Below are 22,807 nucleotides of genomic sequence, written 5' to 3' on the forward strand. Positions count from 1 at the left end.
CAATTTAACGCTTCATTCCTAGGAACCGAAACCGACGTACAACAATCCGGAGCTGGAGATGATTTCCAAGGAGATTGAAGAGCTGGCCAAGGAACGACGCTTGTTGGAGCAGGAAGTTGCCCAGAAGGAAGCGGACGTTCGAATAAAGAATGGCGAAATGAGAAGCTTACAGGTGCTTTTGTTTGGTTAAAAACGCGAAGAAAATCCCATTTCTAAATTTCGCCTTCTCCACAACAGAGTGAACTGGACACCCTGACTGCCACATTGAAGCAATTGGAAAACCAAAAGGGAGAGGCCCAGAAACGACTCGACGATCTCAAAAACCAGGTAAGTGGTCACGATGGAAGTCTTATCCCCCTGTAACGCGAAAGCAGAAAGCGATCCGATTAGTGATAACGTTAAATCCATTCATACCTACTAACGTATCAGTTCGATTCCCTAGCTTAGCGGTTACACACTGTAGTTTAATAACGCTTGCTCGATTATGAGTTCCATCATAACCTCATCACCATCAAATACGATTGCTAACAATTTGATAACCTAGATGCGTGCGAGGCGATCGCTTTCGAATTAACATTTTCCGATCTGACTACCTATTATATGACTAACCAATTTAAACACATTAGGTAACTAACGTTTCTAACAGCATGAATCAGTTTTTGTAAAATAGCAAAAAAATACGAAAACCATTAAATTTTCAGCTAAACAGAGACTCAAACTACTAATGTGTAAATTCGCGGAAAAAGTTCGATTTTGTTTTTGTTAATTCAATTTTATTATTTACTATACTATTTACTTACCGGTGTTTGTGTTTCAACTACTGTCGTGTGGTGCTACCTAATCGAATTATCGAATTGAAATTATTATGCATAAATATATGGAACGGCTTGCAACCTGCTCTATATAACATCGGTGTGCGTGTGTGTGTGTTACCACTAAAACAATCAAACAAACAAACAAACAAAAACTGCATCTTGGAAAATTACCGCAACCAAAATTCCACTTCAAAACTACTGTAGAAAGTTGAGGTAGATACTGCCATTGCTAGTGCCAGAGTGCAGGTTAGTTTTGGTTTTATATTATTTCTTTCTGTTTTATTTATGTTGTACTTATGGTTTCCCTAGTTTCTTCCTAATTTTTTTTTTTGTTATTGTGATTCTCTAACCCCAATTGGCCAATTAAGTGTGGTAGTACAGTTGAGCTGTCTAATTTATTTTCACTAGGCTGACCGATCCTGGAAATTTGGCAAAGAAATTATGTCTATGTGATTTGAGCATTTTAAGTAAATTATACGATATATTAACTTAAGATCTCTGTTAAAGGAAAAATAGTATCCATGCGTGTAATTTTGCTCAGTGTACTTTTTGAATTCTTAACCCTACGATAACTCCCAGCCCTACATTTTTTCTTGAATTTTTTGTCATTCTGTGCCGGAAATACGGCAAACTAAAAAAGAAGAAAATTATTGTTTCGTGAAAAGCAAAACGATAAACACGCGTTTATAACCGTATAAATAAAAAAAAAAATTAAAAATACAGTCCATTTGCGAACCTTTTTCACCGAACTATCCGACGGACAATCTCTTTTTTTTAATAACTTTTTAGAGACTAGGAGGCGAATCAGCCGTAGGCATTGGCGTAACTAATGGGGGTGCCAAGAGGCCAGGCCCCCTCCAGAATTATCTAGGCCCTCTCCACAATGTTTGGTGTTTTTTTTTTTTGACTCACTGGTATTTTGTCAAGCTTGTTAAGTTCGATGGTACAATTTAACAGTGATCAATAAAATTGGAACATCAACAACGATTAAAATCATGTATGTTGATTACTTTTGCTATGTTCTGGACTAGAAGAAACAATTTTGAGAAATAAATTATATCAAATCGAATAAGACGTCTTCAGGCTCTACAAATTGGCCATGAGCCCAGGGATTTTTCTTTAACTTGTGGGAACTTCGTATAACTTCAAATAGAAGTTCAGGGAAGATCGTAGAAATTAAGTAAACTTGGTAGAAATTCTGGGAACTTCGTGGACCCTTAGTTTTCTAAGGGGTTCTTTGAAAAAAGGAACTTAGAAAAGTCCTGAAGTAGAGAATTCATTTAAATTTGAGGAGCTTCGTAGAAGTTAAAAGAACATTATTTTATTTTAGAGAAGCTCATTATTGATCGGCAACCTTTACATAATTTCCGGTTTTTTTTCCTCATTGACTTGGAATAGTTGTGGAAATTACGTAAAAATTCGAGAAATTCCATTCATGTTCGCAGAAAATCAACGAGAAACGTAGAAATGCAGCAAACTTTGTAAAAGTATTTCGAATTTCGTAGCATTTTTAGCGTAAAACTTAAAACTAGCGTAAACTAGCGAGCTGCGTAAAACTTCATATAAGTGTAGGTAAGGAATTTTTAAAAAGTTTAGGGAATTTTGTAAATGATCTTAAAATAGTTCAATAACTTTTAAGAACTTCAAGAATCTTCGCTTTAGTTTAAGGAATATCGTTGCAGTTTTCAGAGATTTTACTCCAAAAAAGCTCCATGAACTTCTTGGAGGTGTCTTTCAGGGATCTTCGTAGAAGTCCTCGAAGATATTAGTAAGGTATTAGTAAGGTTCACTGGATATTTGATAGGTTGTAGGTTGATCGGGAACTATTCAAAAGTTTTACAGCTTATGGAATCTTGAATGATGAATCTTGATTTCATGGTCACATTTGTACATTCTCTATTGGAAAGACCCGTGCCTTGGTGGTTTAGCTATATTGTCAAAAATTTGTACCTAATATGCATAATTTTCTTTCTTTTCGATGAATTGTTTGTCCGGAATTCAGCTGCAGGATAGTATGCATGGATTAGCACATTACAACATTCCGTGCTTTTTCTGTGTTTTTTTTTTTTTTTTTTTTTATTAACCCCGGCCATAAGATTCTGCACAACCTGTGAATCAACCGTTTTTTGCATGTCAACCCATACTTTCTTCAGTTCCTCGACTGTCTTCACTACCTTAGGTCGTTTAAGAAGGTGCTGCTTCATAATCGCCCAGTACTTCTCGATGGGGCGGAGCTCCGGAGTGTTGGGAGGGTTGAACATTTTCGGCACGAAATTGACCTTATTGTCCGCATACCACTTCAGCACGTCCTTGGAGTAGTGGCATGAGGCCAAATCCGGCCAGAAGATTGTTGGGACGTTGTGGGCCTTCAGGAGAGGAAGCAGCCGCTTCTGGAGGCACTCTTTTATGTACACCTGTCCGTTCATCGTGTCCTGGGTCACGAAAGGTGCACTCCGCTTCCCGCACGTGCAGATGGCTTGCCAAACCAGGAATTTCTTCGCAAATTTGGATATCTTCTGAGTGCGGACATGCTCCGGAACGCTGAACTTATCCTTGGCCGTGAAAAACAGGTTGCCGGGGATCTGTTTGAAGTCGGCCTTCACATATGTTTCGTCGTCCATGATGCAGCATTCAACTTTCGTCAGCATGTTGAGGTACAACTTCCTGGCACGGGTTTTGGCGGACTTGTTCTGCTTCTCGTCGCGATTAGGGGCCTTTTGTACCTTGAACGTTCGAAGCCCAGCCTTAGTTTTGGCCTTCTGGACAAAACTTCGGCTTAGGTGCAGCTTCTTAGCCACATCCCTAACGGAGGCGTTCGGATTTCGGTTGAAGGCCCCAACTACGCGGTTGTGATTTTTGGTGTTGTACGGAATACTTTTTCCTTCACTTCTGGGCTTCCGATCGGTGGTCAACCGTTCCTCGAACCGCTTAATCACTCGCGACACCGTGGAATTCGCGATTCCCAACGTTTTAGCGATGGAACGATGCGAGAGATCCTTGTTCTCGTGATGAATGCGCAAGATTTTATCACGCACGAGCTGTTCTTTCGACTCCATTTCCGCGAGTTTTGATCACAGGACTTTAAAACTTGCAGGATGTAAATAATGCACTATGAACTAAATCCACCCAAATTTTCATTAAATTCTACCCAACGGTTAAAAAGTTACAGCAATTTCATAGTGTGGCAATTTCATCGTGGACACCCTTTACCTGTATAAGTACGTGTAAATAATAAATTGATACCAAATGGGTTAAACCACAACTGACTAAATTTAAAATATTAAAAAATACCAACTTTTGTAAAAATAAGTTCTATCTAGTTATAAACAAGGACACAATCATTCAAGTTTCGAGTTCATTCCTTTCGATTAGAAATATAGTTAAATCTTGATTTTATATATAACTCCGAATGTTGGTTAGTGCGATGCATCGAATAAAAAATTGTTCTGGATAAATACGTTATTACTTTTCTTTTCTTTCAAATATCGGAATCATGACATTCAAAATCCGGTATCTTAAAAACCTGATGAAATTAAATTATATCCTGATTATTCACAATGTTTGCCACATGTCAAGATTTTTCGAAATTTTTAAATCTTAATTTTTTCTCACTTTCTTATCTTGAAGAAATTTGAGAAAATTCTCTCGAGAAATGCTGTGAGTCTCAGAATGTAGGTAAGTTTCCTAAGATCTTGAAATACGAATTTTGAAGACCAGGAGATTCAAAACTTGTCCAAGCCTATGATATCGAAAACTTTTTTAAATCCATTAAATTTATTTTGAACAAAATTTCGTCGACATTTTTTTTATCAGGCACATATGTTTTGTGGAGTTTTATTGGCACTTTGAATTAGGTCAAAAATATTATAATTATTAAAATTCTTATAGGGGAAATGTTGGCTTCGGCAATACCTTAACCTATTATCGTCATGGGGGTAAACAAAGTCCTAGAGCACTCAAATTTGGCCAATAGTTGCTCTGAAACACAATGTATTCACATGCGAAAATTGAGCTCTCAAGGACGTTGTTTACCCCCCTGACGATAATAGGTTAAGGTATTGCCGAAGCCAACTTTCCCCCTATGTTTTAAATATTTATGTACTAGAATTTTAATGAAATTACTTTCTAGGAAGGATCTTGCAGTTTTATCTTAGTCTTATAATTAGGACAATTGATTTAAATTCGTTGACTTATATTTACATTTGTATTCGAAGAATTGATGATTACAATTTGTATCAGAGATATCCTTTTTTATTAGTTACAAAATCTTGAAAACATTTGGGTTTGGGATCCCAAAACTATTTTTATTTTAACATTAACAATGTTAAGAATTGTGCATATGCATGTAAGTAATTAGTGGATTTGTTAGTTATTTCAACGCTTTTGGACAATGCTTAACATTTCCCATTTTTTCAATAGTTTCTTGTTGAAAATCATAATTGAAAATTGGTCCAGAGGCAGCTGAGTTATTAACGTTCAAATTCTTTCATAATTTCATTACATGTTCTATTTTCGGTTTTCACAAAGTGAACCCGCATATAGAAATCACAGACGTAGTCCTACGTCAAACAATTGTGCATGTTGAACCTTTTACCCCGTCCTAAATGTATTAAATTTATTTTGTGTGCACTTTACCTTGAAACAGCCGAAATTTTATAAAATTATAAAATTCAAACTCCCACAATTTAATTTTGGTTCCTATGCCTGAGATTTGACTGATGGTGAAATATTCAAATTCAATTATCTAACTCTGAGACTTTTCTTAGGTTTGAGATGCTTACATTTACAAGTTTCGGACTGTGATTTCATTACAAAAATCATGAACAAACGATCATTGCTTGTTCAAAATCATTAAGTGTTTAAGGCTCTCCCAATCGAGGTCTCAATCGTTGTTATGGAATAAATATAATCAAATATATTGTTGCACCATTAAAATTATACTAAGCCTCAATGTCATATTATTGGTCACAAAAAAAAAATTACCCAAAAATAAGTTGCCTTGACGTAATTTGAGTGAGTTTTTTTCAACCGTAGTTTTGCAAAATAAAAAAAGTGCAGCAGGCCCCACCCAAGTAACAATTCTGCATTCATTTGGCATTCACTCTGATTTATGATGGTTTTATAATGGCAATGAATAATCCATTTAGTTTAAATACAGCATTTTACAGTGTAAAACGTTCCTGCTTAGTAGTTCACCTTTTCGCTGTTTTAAAAACCTTTTACAGTCTGGCGAGAAATTTAAAATTAAATTTAAAGTAGTTCTCAATCCCACCATAAAACTGTTCTATAAATCAATCATAAACTTCATTAGCAATTTTTTATTCATGTCTTGATGAAATACTCTATAAACCTGTTCTATCATTATAAAGGCAATCATAAAACAATTAGGTTTTAAATGAGAGCAAAAGGCATATATTGTTGCCTTTTAGGCTTTTAAAAGTGTATCATAAAATCTCCTTTGTTTACAAATTGAATTTTAAGGATGGATCCTTACAGTTTACAGTGAATAAAAACCTAATTTATGACAAGGATATTTTGAAGGATAAACGAAGTTGGAGGAAAAAATCAAGCAATGCTACCGACCGAAGGGAGGCCGTTTGCAGTAAAATTTAGTTCTTTAGAAGAACCAGCACGTCCGGTGGAACGGGTACCATCAACGACTGAGCATCTGGTGGAGAAGAGTGAAGTGAGCGTGGTCCTCATGTTCATAAAACATTGTCAAAACAGTCTGAAAACAGACCAGCTTTCTCCAGAGCTTGCGAATAGATGAAGATCGGAATAACTTGCGTCAGTACCGACAGCAAACCACTGAAACTGTCAGTTAGCGGACACTAGTTGGTGTCCAATCCATAGCTGCGATTTCATTCGGCGAAAGGGTTATCACTTGGAAAAAAAAATCATTCAACCGCACATTCCTGCATCGTTTGATTCCACTTCCAGAACCATCCGGAAGAAGGGGATCTTTTCGGGAATGATCGAGATTACAGCTGTGCGAAATGCGAAACGCTGAATCGCACAGCGCAACTATCGAAAGATAAACAAACTTTGACGTTTAACATTTTGTAGGCAACATTGCCGCCATAAATGCTGCCATAAATCTGAACGGGTAAGGATCAAGCAAAATGGCTTTAGATAAATACAATACAGTCTTTAAGTTTTCTTCATAAAAGCCATTTCAAAACCTTATGAATTTATTAAGGATTTCTTGAAAGCAAAATAACTTTTTCACAAATGGCCCATGAAAATCAACTCTTATGCCTCCGCCATATTACAATTATTTTGTTTGTTTTTTACAATCTTCGATTTTCAATCTATATTTCCTTGGATATATCTTTATTTTAGTTAATTTGGCAATGAGAAAATATTTAGAATGCAAAAATCATGGGAAATAAAAATCTCGGCTAAGCTTAATGATCGATCTGAATAATATATTTTGTTTTCATAATGTAAAATAATTAGTAAAATCGATGTTTTCCGTGTGCGGACTCAAGTTTTTCGATGTTTTCACGTACATTTCACATCAAATTTCAATGGCACCTAAAACTAGACTACTTCATGAGAACTATTTTATTTTTTTGGAAATTCTGCAAGATTTTTATACGATCAGTTTTTATTTTAATTATTTTGATAAGATCGGATGGTATTTATGAATCCTTTTTTGTCTTGATTGTTGTTTTTCTAGTTAACTTAGCAAGTGGCTCGGATAATGCTTTTAATTGTTGCCAAATAGCTTTTATTGTAGCTTAAATACGGTTTTGAAATGGATTTCAATGCGTTTATCGTACAATCATTTTGCAGTAAATCAATCTTGAGGAGCTTCGAAAATACACCTTTCAGAACCTTCTCCAGGGTGGGCCAACTAGACAGATTCTAGCATCAATGAGGTTTTGGTAGATGCATCAATGACAAAGCAGTCTTGACCAGGGTTTTATGAATGTTGTTTTATAGTAGCTTTGTAGTATTTAATAAAACTTAAAATGTTACATGGGCACTTTGGCCCCCTCCAGATAAATTTTCTAGCTACGCCAATGGCCCAAGGGTTGAAAGCCTCTTGGATAAAGAAAACCTAACCTAACTTTAGAGACGGTTTTGACAAAATAATTGAAATGAATGTACAGGTTCATCTCATTTTTTTCTATCTAAATATGTTACAAAATGAATACTGTACTAGCTCAGTGCGCCCGGCCTTGCTCGAGATTCAATATTAGCTTGAGTGTATGCGCCAATTAAAAATAAAGCATGCTATATTGTACGTAGCCATCCCTCTTATCTAAGGGGCTACCCCTTATGACCTACACATGCCAAATTTGGTTCCATTTGCTTAATTAGTTCTCGAGTTACGCAGAAATTTATGTTTCATTTGTATGGGAGCCCCCCCCCCCTTACAGAGGGGGGCGGGGTCTCGTACCATCATAAGAACCTTTCCCTGCTCCAAAAACCCCTGCATACAAATTTTCACGCCGATCGGTTCAGTAGTTTCCGAGTCTATAAGGGTCAGACAGACAGACAGAGAAATTCATTTTTATTATCCTGTATTCGAGAGGATTGGATTGGATTTTTTGTTAAGGGGTTACATATAGGTATGTAAAATTGACCGAAAAATTGATTTTTCAAAAATGGTCGAATTCGATTCGTATTAGTAAACACGTGTTGAGGTGAAATGTTGCTGCTTATTTGTTTATTTGTATATTGAAAAAATCAACTGACAATTATTGTCTAAATGAATAAAACTTAAACAAGATAGTTACGGTCAACGGTACGGAAAAGGCCACGTCAGCTGAAACATTGAAGTCGAACATAAAAAAAAAAGTTGTTGAATTGGCTCGTGTTGTGTACAATTTCGGCGCCGTGATTCCAAAAACAGACAGTCGCGTTGACGAAGAGGCCTCTGAGGGGCATACAAATTTAGCTGAGACAGCAGTGTTGGACAGTCAATGTCACCCGTAAGCAGCTTTCCAGCGAACATAGCTTGAGCGACTCACCTCTAATGGTTCGATTCCCAGGAGACGACAACGCTCCTCGTACGGTGGCAAGATCGTTGGGTCACGCCAGTCGAGGAGAGCATATCTCACAAACTTGCGTTGAACGGATTCAATTCGATATGTTTTGGAGATGATGTCATTGTAGTGGACTTTGAAAGTGAGTCTGCAGTCCAAGGTAACGCCGGATCCTTTATTTGTTTATTTGTTATGTTTGCATCAACAGACTAGAAATAGTCCCAATGACGTGAAAGTTCGAAGAAGTGGAAGTCTTAGGATAAGACTGTTGCGTAGTGGTCGAAGTTGAACATTAATGTTCACTTGTTGCAGAATTGCTTCGCAGTCGATTATTGCTTGCAGAGTATCGGCGATGAATAAGGCTCTGAAAACATCTCTTCTGATACGTAAGGGCTCGACATTGATCAATTGACAGCAATTCTCGTAGCTTGGAAGACGAAGTGGGTATTCCAAGGCAGCTTACGGAACTCGAAGCGAAGAAAACGTCGTTGCACTTATTCAATTCGCTCGGCCCTATTATTTTAGTTCGGGCTCCAGATTGCAGAGCAGTATTTCAACGTAGATCGTACGAGAGGGCAATAGAGCGATTTCAAGCAGAAATGTCTGTGAAGTTCTTAGTAATCTTGAAAACAAAGCCAAGAGTTCTGGACGCTTTGTCGACGACATACGATATATGGTGTTAGTATGTCAGCTTTGAGTCCAGAAAAACGCCTAAGTCTTTCACGCAATGCACCCGTTCGATAGTCGTGCCTAGTAGTTTGTAGTTGAAAATAATCGCTTAACTGGGTTGACCACCAGTCGGCTTAGACTACAACAGTCAGCAAAGATATCAATCTGATTTTAAAGAGAACGACAGTCGGCGAGTGAGCGGATGCGCAGGAAAACTTTCAGATCGTCTGCAAACGATAATCATGGCCCTGTGATAACATGGTGAACGTCGTCGAAGGAGAAATACCAATGGCTATCCTGAGGTATACCGGACTTTGCGCAGAAACTTGCTGAGCGACACCAAAGTTACTGTCAGTTGGCGCTCGGTAAAGTATGAACGAAACCATCTCAAAAGATTTCCTCCGATCCCTAGCCTATCAAGCTTAGCGATCGCAATTTCGTGGTTCAGCTTATCGAAGGCTGCCGTAAGATCTGTGCAAGTTTAGATGCTGCTCTAGAAATTGTATCTGTAGTGGCGTCGACAACGCTGAGCGTTTGGTTGACCAAAGGAACATTACTGGCCGCGGAAGTAATGAGATTAGCGAAGAGTTGCTCATCTTCAAACATACTAGCAAATTTGGCTGAGAACAGGTTGCAAATGTCTTGTTGATTGCCAGCCGTTTCACCATTAAAAATCATGGAAAAAGGTAAGCCGACTTCCCTGCGATGCTCATTTACGAAGTTCCAGAATGATTTCGGGTGTGATTTTAGTCGCCGTTGAATCCTCCTTTGACAGCGTTGAAAACAGAGACGACTTAAACGCTTATACTCGTGGTTGAGTCTGAAATAGTAACATTTCAGCGGCAGTGTGAGGAATTTAGTAAATCTTCTGAGAGCAGCCGTCTTAGTTCCTTTCAACGAGCGAAGATCTTTCGTCATCCACGGGACGCGAGAGTCGATATGGATGATCTTTTTGGAAACGTGTCTGTCAATGACATATGCCAAGACGTGAGAAAATGTTTGTGCAACCATGTTGACATATACAGGATCTAGAATATGCTCCCAATTTAGGTTAGACAGCACATGGACAATACTGCGATGGTCAACTCTACGGAAGTCATATGACATAGCGTTTGGAGTGCTAATGGAATCATGAACAATATTATTTTCGATCACGATAACTAAAGCAGGGTGATGATGCACTTTCTTGACTAAAGGTTCGGGTGCCGTGGAGAGGAAAGGAGCTGTTTCAAGAGCACTCACAAAGCAGAGATCCACTTAATGTGCTCTACACGAGCAAGACAGCGTCCGTAGAGAACATAGTCAAACATGATTGGTTCGATTTTTCGGTGATAGGAAATAATGTTACATTTTTCGATGCTTAGACTCATCAAATTTCTTGAGCACCAGTCAGCAAAAATACCTAACATATTCTGGAGATCACAACAGTCCGAGAGACTTTTAATAATTTTGTAGATTTTCGTATCGTCTGTATAGAAAACGCGGCATCCTGATGGTATCAGCAAGGCGACGGCGTTTAAAAAGATCGAAAATGCAAATCTCAACATCTAGAAGTATAGAAGATCTGAAAACTAACTCGGTGCTTTGCTTCTTTGCGGCAAACGCTTAGATAGAGGAAATTGCTCTAATGTTGGCCTTTCGAACTGTGCGGCCATCGATAAACATTTCCTGTTCTTCAATTTTTCTTAGAACAATGCGTCATCTGGACAATACAAATAAATATTTTTGGTTGCTAGTGACAAATTGGCGAAAAATGTTTGCCTTCGAAGTGTATGTATGGACCCACATTAGAGACCCTTAACCCTACATTTTGAACTTCAAACATTAATGTGAACGTAACCTAATGAGTAAAAGGTGTCCCACTATAGTCGCTATATTTTTATTCTGGCGGATAGAATTTCGATCTATAAAAAAGTGGAACCAATTCAATATATTGTAGACCAACAATTGAAAAGGTACTATCAACTTTTATAAACAAAACGTTGATTGTTCTTTCCTCGCCAATCGAACGCAAATTATCAGTATTATCGGATAGGGGAAACTTTCCTCAACCCAACGATGGTGTTAGTTAGCGTAGATGAGCCTTGAGTCACGAGAAAGGGGTTTCCGAAGTTTTGTTCGCAATAACTGGTCGTGATTTGCTCGATTGGTTCCGCTATTTGACAGCTCAATCAACCACTTCATTCGAGCAGTCATTTTACGTTTACTGCCACTCGAACTTTGAAATAAAACATTATTTTGAGATTTTTTGAGAACCATAAAAAAATAGAAATTAGTTGGTCCAGTTTTGTGGAATTGCAGGTAGAAAGTCACGCCAAAACTGCTTGACAAGGTGGTCAATTGGTTCCCGAGATTCTATCCGCCAGACTATGAATTTAGCTACTATAGTCTATAGTTGTCATCCACCCTTTGAACTGCTAACACTGGTGATACGCCGTGGAAATACACACTCGGAATTTTCTAATTTGTTGTTTCACCTTGGTTTTTCCTTCGCAAATTTGGCGAGAGTGGAATTACACCCGGAGAATTTTTGGTCTTCTTTTTGTTCGTTGTTTACATGTGATCGGATGCATTTCAAATCAATCGGGTGTGACTAGATACTACATAATCAATACGTTTTGCATATTAAAACACTATAATTCTTAGTTTTGGTGCAAGGCGTAACAACCAGATGCATCATAGAGTTGAAAATTGGAAATAGGGGAAATGACGGCTTCGGCATGACAGACTATTTTCGGCAACACAAATTGAAACACTATTTTCACTGGATTTTCTTACGAAAACACTTCGTTGAATGCATGCAAACGATTCTTTATGCTTTCAGCTTCAATTTGACTATATTTTTACCACTGAGAAAAAGCAATCTAGCAGGGTTTTCTTGAAATGAAACACACGCACTACAAATTGTAGCTGATTTCTAGTTGCCGATAATAGAACAGCAGATTTACATGCAGTTCAAATGAAACGGTTGCCGAAGAAAAACTGGTTGCCGACAATACTCGCTCTCACTAGAGAAGATTGGAGCTTTGTAAAAGCGTTTCAAAACAGTTTTTGACAATTCTTTCGACTGAAATTGTTAGAGCAGCTGGCAGCAAAAGATTGTAAACAAACCAATACTGCATATGTGTGCGTTCCTTAGAGAAAAAGCCTATAGAAAGAAGGTTGCTGCTTAGGTTGCCGAGAATACGTAAATTCCCCTACGTCATGTAAAAGGAACCGTTTTTGATGATTTGAAATTATGTTTTCTTCTACTTTTTCATGTTTGAGTAGTTTCGGAACTGTTATCTCTATATTTGGCAAAATATGGTTTGTTAACATTTTGGCTCTTCCGCCCCTTTCAAATGTTAGTTTTCGAAATTAGGTTCAGTCAGACGCATAACGATAGTTAGAGAACCAGAATTTGGTATAAATCTGCTTTTGGGACAGCTTACAAGGTTCAAAAATTTAAATGTTCATTATTGAATGGGATATGAAAGCGCGTGTCAGAATTCACGAGTAGGTATGTATTAGCAGAAAAAGTTGGTTAGTCATTTCAAATTCATCAGCACCCAAATTATGATATATTTATTCTTACAAAATAAAACGGATTTCAATCTGCTATTGTGACCGTCGGTTACACGCCGCCAAGCCCGCGCATCTGGAAATCAAATGAGCCGCGCAATAGTTTCACTGCCATTCTTCACATCTTACGTTTTTGTTTTTATTACATCGTTATTTGTTTTTTCCTTCCACTCATGTGTTCTAGTAGTACGTGATTTCTTTGCCAATGATTCCGATTTCCTTCTTTCCCCCACTTGTTTCTACCCCTCAAAATCCTACTGTTTGCTTTTCGGTTTTGGGCTAATATGTTATCGATTTAGCTACTGCAACTCAGTTCGATTCTTGTACGTCGTGGGTCGTGGAATGGGGAAAAAAAATCATGTGTCGACGATTAAGTTTATGAACCCCTTCGTGCTAACCAAATTTCTGAACCATTTAAGGTAAACAAAATTCGCGAACAGTGTCAGAAGCAGGAGGACACCCTCAAAGAGCAGGAAGGTGAATTGGATTCTCGCCGTTCCGAGCTGCAAAAGCTGAAAGACGAAGAGCACGCGCTTGAAAAGGAATACCACTCCAGTACCAAAGACGTCGATCGGCTAACGTCCCAACTGCAGGACACGCAACTCGAGATTAGCCAAGTCAAAGCGATGGTTACTCAGATCCAAGAGTACCAGCGGCAGATGACCGACGCGTTGGCCATGTTCCGAAACGCCATCGAGATCAACGATCCGGTATTGGTGTCCGATTATTCGTTGAAGATTGAACCCGAATTTAGGGAGGCCATGCAGGCTCTCGAGGATAAGGAAGCCGAGAATGCCAGCAAGCGTGATCCATTTGGAGATAATAAAGCGAACGGTTTCGGTGCTAATGCCGACGGGGAAACAGGGTTTGGCGATGATTTCAAAACTAACGGATTCGCCACGCAGTTCGACACGAGCAACGGATTCCAAAGTGGCGGATTCGAGGACGGATTTGCCAATGCATTCGATAACAAACCAAGTGATCCGTTTGCTTCGTCGATCGGTGTGGCACCGGATCCGTTCGCCGAACAACAGGGAACCGTGCAAGATGTAAGTTTGAATGTACTTATTTTGACGTTTTGAGAACTTACTTTGAATGTCACAATTGCAGACTTCCAAGGACGAGTTCGGGTGTGATCCGTTCGCCGTATTGCACGCCCCTACCACCGCTAGTCAGATACTCACTCCTAGCCCTAGCAAGTCGGTAGCACCTCCTCGGCCGGAATCACCTAGTCCTGCGTTGCCTCCGAAGAAGGCGAAACAGCCTCCACCGAGGCCGGCCCCGCCAAGACCATTGCAGGTTTGCATCGCAAGCGTATTTCCTTTTCCTTGCTCTCAAACTTACTGACTAAATCGTAAATTTCAGGGTCCCACACCGACGAAGCCTGCACCACCAGCGTCGATGTCGTCGGATGCATTTGGCGACAGCAGCGGCGGCGGCAGTTTCGCCAACTTCGCCGACTTCGACAATAAGGTGATTGTCAATAATCGTATTATCTTTCATGTTGGCACAAAACCTAGATGGACCTAACCTCGCACGAACACACGCGCAAGCTGCAAATGGTGTAGTTTTGCACTTGTTTAGTTTTTCTTTTTTCTTTTTATTTGATAATAGGTTTCTTATAATATGCCTGCTAATAACCAACCAAAGAACATTGAATACATACCTATCGTTTGTTTAACCCTATGTATTCCGCTGCTGCATGCCAAAGCTACTAACATTTAATTCTTTGGTTGTTTTTTTTTTCTTTTGCTTTACTTTAACAATGTTCAGTGGCACAGCCGGAAAAATGTATAAGAGACGGTTTCCCTACCTTCCCCTTGGCTGCGCCACGATCACTGTCCCGCCCACTGCATGGTATTACTTAGTGCAATAGTAGTGTTAGATTTGTAATTTAATCAAAGTAAAATACTAATAAATATACTGACTACTTTTGTGTTTTATTGCTAAACATTGATACTAAACCTTTAAACTTTATACCTGCACTTGTTTCATCAACTTCATGTGATCATTCTCATGTTTCCATTTTTATTAGAAGTCGTATATATTCGGTACTTGTCATTTATAAAATTCTAAAGCGAATTTTAATATCTGATGCCTTTATCTCCAGCATTTTTAGTACAGTAAACCGCTATAATTCTACCAATATCTGTGGCATAACCTTGCTAAAAAAACTAAATTCTTCCATATGTCTTTGCGCCTAAGCCGTTCATAATCCTCGTAGACCGAAATTGGACTCTTTTCAACCCCCCTTCGTTTAGCGGTAGCGATCAACATTTATTTTCGTCGCAAAGTATAATCCGCATGCAGTGCATATGCGTCCTATAATTTAAAAAAAAAGAAAATTAGGTCAAATTATTGATTTTCAATTCCAGCTATCAGCTGAAAATGCACTGAGGGACAATATGTGTCATATGGAAGAGGATTGGGAAATCCCGTACCAATCGGTTTTTTAGTCCAGACTATTGAATTGGTTTAAAAATCTATAAGCCTGAGTTTAGACAAATTCAGGATAGTTCCATGATACAGAGACCTTCAGAAATATTAGAATTGAGAGCTTTAGGGAAGCTCCGAGAGCATCAAGACAGATCAGAGAATTAAAGGGCAATTCAAAAAGTGTAAAGGAAATTGCAGAAAGCTTAAAGAAGTTTCAGGAAACTTAGGGAATTTCCGGTAACTTCGGTTTGCTCAGAGAAAATTTCTGGAACGCAATAAAAATTATATGAACATCCGGATAATGTGAGGGTATTTCAAGTGTGTTATATCATGGAAATTTCAAGATCTAAAAAATTTCGAAAATTTAGGTAAGTTGATAAACATCAACATCAACGAAGCTCCATTAATTTAAAAAAAAATGTGAGAACTTTTAGCAAACACCGATATTTTCAAGAAATTCCAGAGTACCTCTAAGAAATTTAGTATTTTGAGATTGCTTCATTATATTCAGTAAAGTTTCGATAACTTCGAGAACGAACAGATAACATCAGAAAAATCCAATTAACTTAAGGAAATTTGCAGCGACTTACAAGGAGTTCCTTGGAATTATGGGATATTCCGAGAATTCTTTGATTGATCCGAAAACTTCAGAAGATTCAGGGAATAATAAATATATCTATCAGAAATTTTACCAGAACATTTGATCAATTTAGAAAAATTAGGTTAAGCATAGTAAACTTAAGGAATGTCCAGGCTTTACAGGGAAAATTCGTGATTTAAGACAAAGTTCCATGAGCGTTTATAAACTTTATAAAACTTAAGGAACATTGTAGGACTTGAAGGCAATTCAATCAATTCCAGTAACATGGTGGGTTTTTTTTAAATATACTAAGATATTCAGGGCAGTGTAGAGAATTTTAAGGAAATTTAGAAATATTTCGGGCAGTTTTAAAGACATCAGAAAACTCTAGACTATTTTTTTTTCTTGATTTGTATTTCCGTCGATCTTGTTTTCCGTGCTGAGCGCCAATGCTACCGACGCCAGGGAGGCAGCTCCCACACCTGGACCCTACCTATCGACCCATCAACTCATGAACCGGGGACCAACGGCTTTACTTCCCTTCCGAAGAAAGGCGTGATCAGAGATGTTAAGCCTCATAACATCCCGGCGGCGCCGACTAGGATTAAACCCAGTCCTGCTGGGGTGAGAAGTAATCACGCTTACCACTACACCACCGGCGCCGCTGACTCTAGACTATTGAAGAAGTTATGAATTAGTTTCGATAATTTGAACTTCGGACAAATCTTGAGAACTTCAGTGAAAATCATAGAACTATATTAATGATTTCGTTGCGGTAGCTTAAAGAAGTTCCTGAAATTTCAGAATAACTTCGAAAACTTAACAGAAGTACAGAGATCTTCAGAAACATTTTGAGAACTTCATAAACTATATGGAACTTAAGGGAAGATCCGAGACCTTCAGGAACTTTTATGGACATTTCGATAGCATTTCAAATAAGTTTAGTAAAGCTCATAAACCAAGGGGAATTTCGAGAGAGTTCAGTTTCACTAAATTAACGGGAAATGTCCAGAAGTTCCCAGATTTTCAGAGGAACTTTAGAAATGTTAAGAAAATTATTGAGGTTTTTTAGGACAGTTCAATTAAATTCAGGGTAGTACGATAAGCTTCATGAGAACTGCAAACACTTTAGAGAAGTTTCTGGTACTTCATGAAAGATGTTGATCTCGCTAATAAAGCTCTGAGCATCCAGAGCAGGAAAATTACATAAATTTTAAAAAAGTTTCGAAAAATTCAGTGAATTGTTAAATCTTTAGAGAAGATTCATGATCGTTAGGAAAACTTTGGAAACTTTAGAAAGTCCGAAAAAGTTAAGGGAAGTTAAAACAAATTGATGCATCAGGTTAGTTGCTCTACAAAATAGCTTCAAGGTAGTTTCATTAACTTTAGGAATATTTTAAGAACTTTTAAGTAGTTCTGAAGCCCTCAGAATAGTACATTCCATATTCAACGGAAATTTCTCATCAAAATTCGCTCGGAGTTCTCCGCATCATGCACTCGTATTCTCCCGAAAATCTCATGGAAATATTTCAGAATTTCACTTAGAACGCACACAAGAATATAGTTATAATACTTCTTGCAATTCCATTGAAATATTCCTCAAACTGTCGTTGGAACTATCCTCCGAATTCAATTTTCTTTTAATTTTCCTAGGAATTGCCTTGAAATTCTCCTCAGTAAGAAATCTATGGAAAGATTCTCAGAATGTCCATTGAATTCATTTCAGTTTTCCTTTTAAATCTCACTCCTTCCCTTGGAATTCTACTCACATTGAAAGTCTCCTAAAAGTTCATTTTCATTTCTCCTCACAAATTCCTTAGTTTTCTCCCCTTAATTTGTTTGGTAATCTCTCCTGGAATTATTTTCCGAATGTCTTTGAAGATCTCCTTGAGTTATTCTCAGTTTTAATTGTAATCCTCCTTTTAGCATCCCCATCACCCCCTAAGCATTCACCAACAAAATGCAAGGACTTATGCTCCGATTTCGTTTTTTTTTATATCTTTATTAAGGAGACTTTCAGCCCTGGGTTGGTTCGTCTCCACATTTCGTTGTCTGTCACTAACTTTATGAAATTATCCTCAGAATGCCCTTGGAATTATCCTGTGAAGTGGAGGAGAAAATCTTATGAGTTTTCATTAAAATTTATTTTAAATTTAATTCCGGGTTTTCTGGAAATTTTATTCATCTTAGGCATCTCATGAGCAGATTGTACTCTTTTTGTTTGTTTTTCTTATAGATTTTTTTCCTCGGAACTCCCGTGGAATGAGGTTTTTAGAAATTATAATAAAATTGCATGGGCCTTAAAACTGTGCAAGGAATTTGACTCCAGATTCTTGAAAATTTCTTGAAGTATTATAACTTTTCAGTTTAGAATTATTGAAATCTGTAGGAAATATGTATATTGATGATGATAGTGGTTTCCCGAGCAAAGCTGAAGATCAAATTGAAATCAAAATTTGCTGTTATGATGTAACTTATTTTGATTGAGTATTCTCATTTTGGTTGACTTAACGGTTAACACAGCAAAAATGAGAGCAAAATTTTACACTGTTGAAGCAAACGGAAAACTAATCCTGCTTTCAATGAAATCAATTTGATTACTCATTTTGCATTCATAATGTTTAACTGAATACGGGCCTGGCATAAATGGTTAGCATCCATGCTTCTCACGCTGAAAGACTGAAAAGTTGAATAAGTCAAATCTCACCCCGGGCAAGTAAGCCTATACGCATCTACGGAAAAATAAAGAATCTCCTTCCAGCAACTTGATCAGCCAATTGATCAAAAAGACGAGCCTCCAAACAGGAAGATGCCCAAATGAGTGGGGAGAAGAGCCCGCTTTTTATCCACGAAATGTTATCAACAGGGAGTTGGCATTCCCACTCTCCCCGTCCAAATCGCTTCAAACGGGTGCCCTGTTGGACCGTCCCTTACCTTTGATATATGTATTTCAATGTATATACAAGTGGATTGTTATGATTATTGTCAATAATACTTACATTTCGAAGAAGATCGTGCTACTTATTTTACCTTTTTTGTGATACTCATCATCACAGAATTCATCCTTGAATCGTAGACCAGCTCCATCAACAATACACTCGTTCCGAGAAGGGGCTCATGGTCATCGTCTTCTTCTTCAGGTTCGCTCACCACCCGGAATGAAGGCTCGGTGCGGTTAGTAATACATGCAATCGAAAAAGAGATACAACCAGGATTAGTTTTTAAAATAATAGTTTCATCTGAATACCCAACTAATCATATTTCAGTGACACTGGCGCACTCTGATCCTACATTTAAAGTTATTTTGTGGTTATATAGTTACTTTGATAATCACATGAAATGTTGTGCAAGTACCACAAGTTCAACAACTCCCAACTATGGACAGCTCAATGTTAATACCATTTACTCTTTGAATCAGCGTACACCAACATGATAATCTTCTAAGAAACAGCTAAGAATGTATAGAGATAAAGCTCAAAATACAGTTTTAGCTGATGAACTTTATAAACATCAAACTGCCCAATATTGGACCCTGCCAACACACGGCGCCTGCACGGTAATGTGGGCCGTCAGAATGGGTCATCGGTTGCGAATTGAAGTGCTTCTCAAACTGAAGCGATACATTTCACAATTTTTCAACGTTATCCTAACGAAAAGATATCTAATAAACAAGATATCCCACTAATCAATTCGTCATACAAGGCATATAGTTACCACCCTTATGTGATCGCAGTGCTATCTGTTGAGGGCACATTGAAACTGTTGGGAGTTCCCCGCCAACTTTACCAACAGGGCTCAATAACTGGCAGATGTCAGCATGATATATGTCAACGCGGACGTTGATGATCAGCCGAGGGAAGAGGACGATATTATCCTCGATGCCATCATCATTATATTGCGATAGCAAGATTCTTACTTGTTTGTGATTGCTTCGATTTTCAATCATAACCGCGCAACAGAAACACTTGAGAAAACAATCACACATCCAATGTGCTTAATATGTTTTGCGAAAGAGTTTCGAGTATACCACCGGTATCGGTAAGATGCAAATCTCTAATAGTAATTGATGATTTACGGAGTTGTGTTCAACATAATCTTAATAAGCATAGAAGTAAACACCCCAGCCACTGGAAATGCAACGTATCGAAATCATTGCGAAACGTAATAAAATATGCCGTCTTCTTTGACCAACGAAGCACGCATACTTACATACTCGGTTTGCGGCTGCCACTCTCCATCCTCGGTCATGCCCAATGCTAGCTAGATCGCGCTCTACCTGGTCCGCCCATCGTGCTCTCTGCGCTCCACGCCTTCTTGTGCCAACCGGATCAGTAGCGAACACCAACTTTGCAGTGTTGTTGTCCGGCATTTTTGCAACATGCCCTGCCCACCGCATCCTTCCGGGTTTGGCCACCCTCTGGATGCTGGGTTCGCCGTAGAGTGCAGCGAGCTCGTGGTTCATTCTTCGCCACCACTCACCGTTCTCCTGCACACCGCCGAAGATCGTCCTTAGCACACGTAGCTCGAAAACTCCGAGTGCTTGCAGGTCCTCCTCGAGCATAGTCCATGTCTCGTGTCCATAGAGGACCACCTACATGTACATGGTACATTTGGTGCGGGGGTGAATCTTTTTTGACCGTAGTTTCTTCTGGAGCCCGTAGTAGGCACGACTTCCACTGATGATGCGCCTTCGTATTTCACGACTCACATTGTTGTCAGCCGTCATTAAGGATCCAAGGTAAACGAATTCCTCCACTACCTCGAAAGTATCCCCGTCTATCGTGACATTACTTCCTAGACGAATCCTGTCATGTTCGGTTCCGCCTACTAGCATGTACTTTGTTTTTGACGCACTCACCACCAGTCCGACCTTTGCTGCTTCGTGTTTCAGGCGGGTGTATAGTTCTGCCACCTTTCCAAATGTTCTTGCGATAATGTCCATGTCGTCCGCAAAGCATACAAATTGACCGGATTTCGTGAAAATCGTACCCCGGCTGTTGAGCCCGGCTCGTCGCATTACACCTTCTAGAGCAATGTTGAAGAGTAGGCATGAGAGTCCGTCACCTTGTCGCAGTCCCCGGCGAGATTCGAATGAACTGCAGGGCTGTTACAACAGGCGCGGATTTCGCGAATTTCGCGATTTTCGCGGATTTGTCGCGGATTTGAACTTTCAGTCGCGAAAATCGCGGAAACATAAAATGATGTCGCGAAAATCGCGAAGGGACTGATGTGCTGTCACAAAAATTGTGGAATTCATTGTAACCTTTCCGTCCCGGATTATTTTGCTGTCATCAACTTTGTTGTTTATTTGGCTCTCAATTTTTTACCGGTTCAAACTAAACACTTGTAAATAATCGAGAAATGATTCAATTCCATAAGTCACACCAAATTTACACGGAAATTCCCTGAGGTCTGTCCAATGTGAGACATTTCCCTTTTTTTAATATGAACATAGCATTTTCCATTGTCAAATCATAAACGAATCGTAAATATGCGAGTATATGTATACCGGATATTCTAGGTTCTCCAAATCGTCCTGGAGTTTAGTTGATTTGTTCTACTATTTCAACCAAGTCTGCAATAATGTCTGTAGTATCGAAATATGTCCAAACAGATTCAAAGTGTCTATGTGGATTGTACCTGACCTATACGACCTACGTATACAAGATGTTATAGGTTCTGAAATCATTCAGTATATCAGATTATTTTTCTACCAGATCACCCAAGACTAATTCAATATCTGTAGTATCGAAATATGGCCAAACCAATTTGCAGTGTCTATGTGGATCATGCCAAATGTTCTCGGATTTCCAAATCGATATTTCGATACTACAGATATTATCGTAGTCTTTGTTGATCTAGTAAAAAAAATCATCTGAACTGCAGGACGATTTGGAGAACCTAGATCATCTAGTATACGTGGAAATAATTAAACATTATCCATATAGACACTATGAATCTGATTGGACATATTTCGATACTACAGACATTACTGCAGTCTTGGTTGATCTAGTACAACAAATCAACTGATGTCCTGGACGATTTGGAAAACCTATAATTTCCGGTATACACAGTAATGAGTCGTACATGATCCACAAAGTCTTATATATACGATTCGATTATGATTTGACAACAAAAAGTGCTAGGTTCATATTAGAAATAAAAAAAAATATCATGAAAATGTCTCACCATTGGGCAGAACCCTAGGAATATCCGTGTAAATACACAACCGCAACGTGACCAACAAGCGTGACTTATGAAACTTTGGTAATTTCTCGATTATGTGCAGGGTGTTTGGTTTGAATCGGTAAAAAATTGAGAAAACTAGAATCAAATTAACTACAACATTTAGGACAGCAAAATCATCTCTGATAAATTTTCAACAAAATTGGCATTTCAAATAAAAATGTATTAATTTTTTTTTAATAATGTTTCATCAAATCTAGTCCGGTATTATTCAATAGAATCTCATAATGTGAGGGTGTTATTTTGTGTTCACTAATTACTCAGAATTTATACTATACATAAATAACTAAAGATGATACAATGTTATTCTTATTTTTTTAATTCAAAGGTTTCAAACGATACTCATTTAGCTCAGTCGGTAAAGGCGCAGCTACAAAGTAAGTCCATGCTGGAGGTGACTGAGTTCTATTCCCGTCCGGTTTATTAATTTTTCGGGTTGGAAAATTTCTCTACTTCCTTGGGCATAGGATGGTACAGCCATAGAAAGCTCTCAATTAAAATGT

General features: G+C 38.4%; 1 protein-coding gene across 2 annotated transcripts in view; it reads left to right on the forward strand.

The window, feature by feature from the left end:
- Eps-15 (Epidermal growth factor receptor pathway substrate clone 15) overlaps positions 1–22,807 on the forward strand; it is a 71,013-nt gene that overhangs the window by 16,609 nt on the left and 31,597 nt on the right. Inside the window, exons 4-9 of one of the 2 annotated variants that reach the window (XM_065232773.1) lie at positions 23–172; positions 238–327; positions 1,020–1,061; positions 13,462–14,091; positions 14,153–14,341; positions 14,408–14,515. In XM_065232773.1, coding sequence (XP_065088845.1) covers positions 23–172; positions 238–327; positions 1,020–1,061; positions 13,462–14,091; positions 14,153–14,341; positions 14,408–14,515 — 1,209 coding nt within the window. The remainder of the gene's footprint in view (positions 1–22; positions 173–237; positions 328–1,019; positions 1,062–13,461; positions 14,092–14,152; positions 14,342–14,407; positions 14,516–22,807) is intronic. The other variant, XM_065232777.1, reaches the window with a different exon arrangement.

This window comes from Ochlerotatus camptorhynchus, unplaced genomic scaffold, assembly GCF_037179485.1.
Source record: "Ochlerotatus camptorhynchus isolate MF236.1 unplaced genomic scaffold, CSIRO-AGI_Acam_v1.1 ptg000036l, whole genome shotgun sequence".
Lineage (NCBI taxonomy): Eukaryota > Metazoa > Arthropoda > Insecta > Diptera > Culicidae > Ochlerotatus > Ochlerotatus camptorhynchus.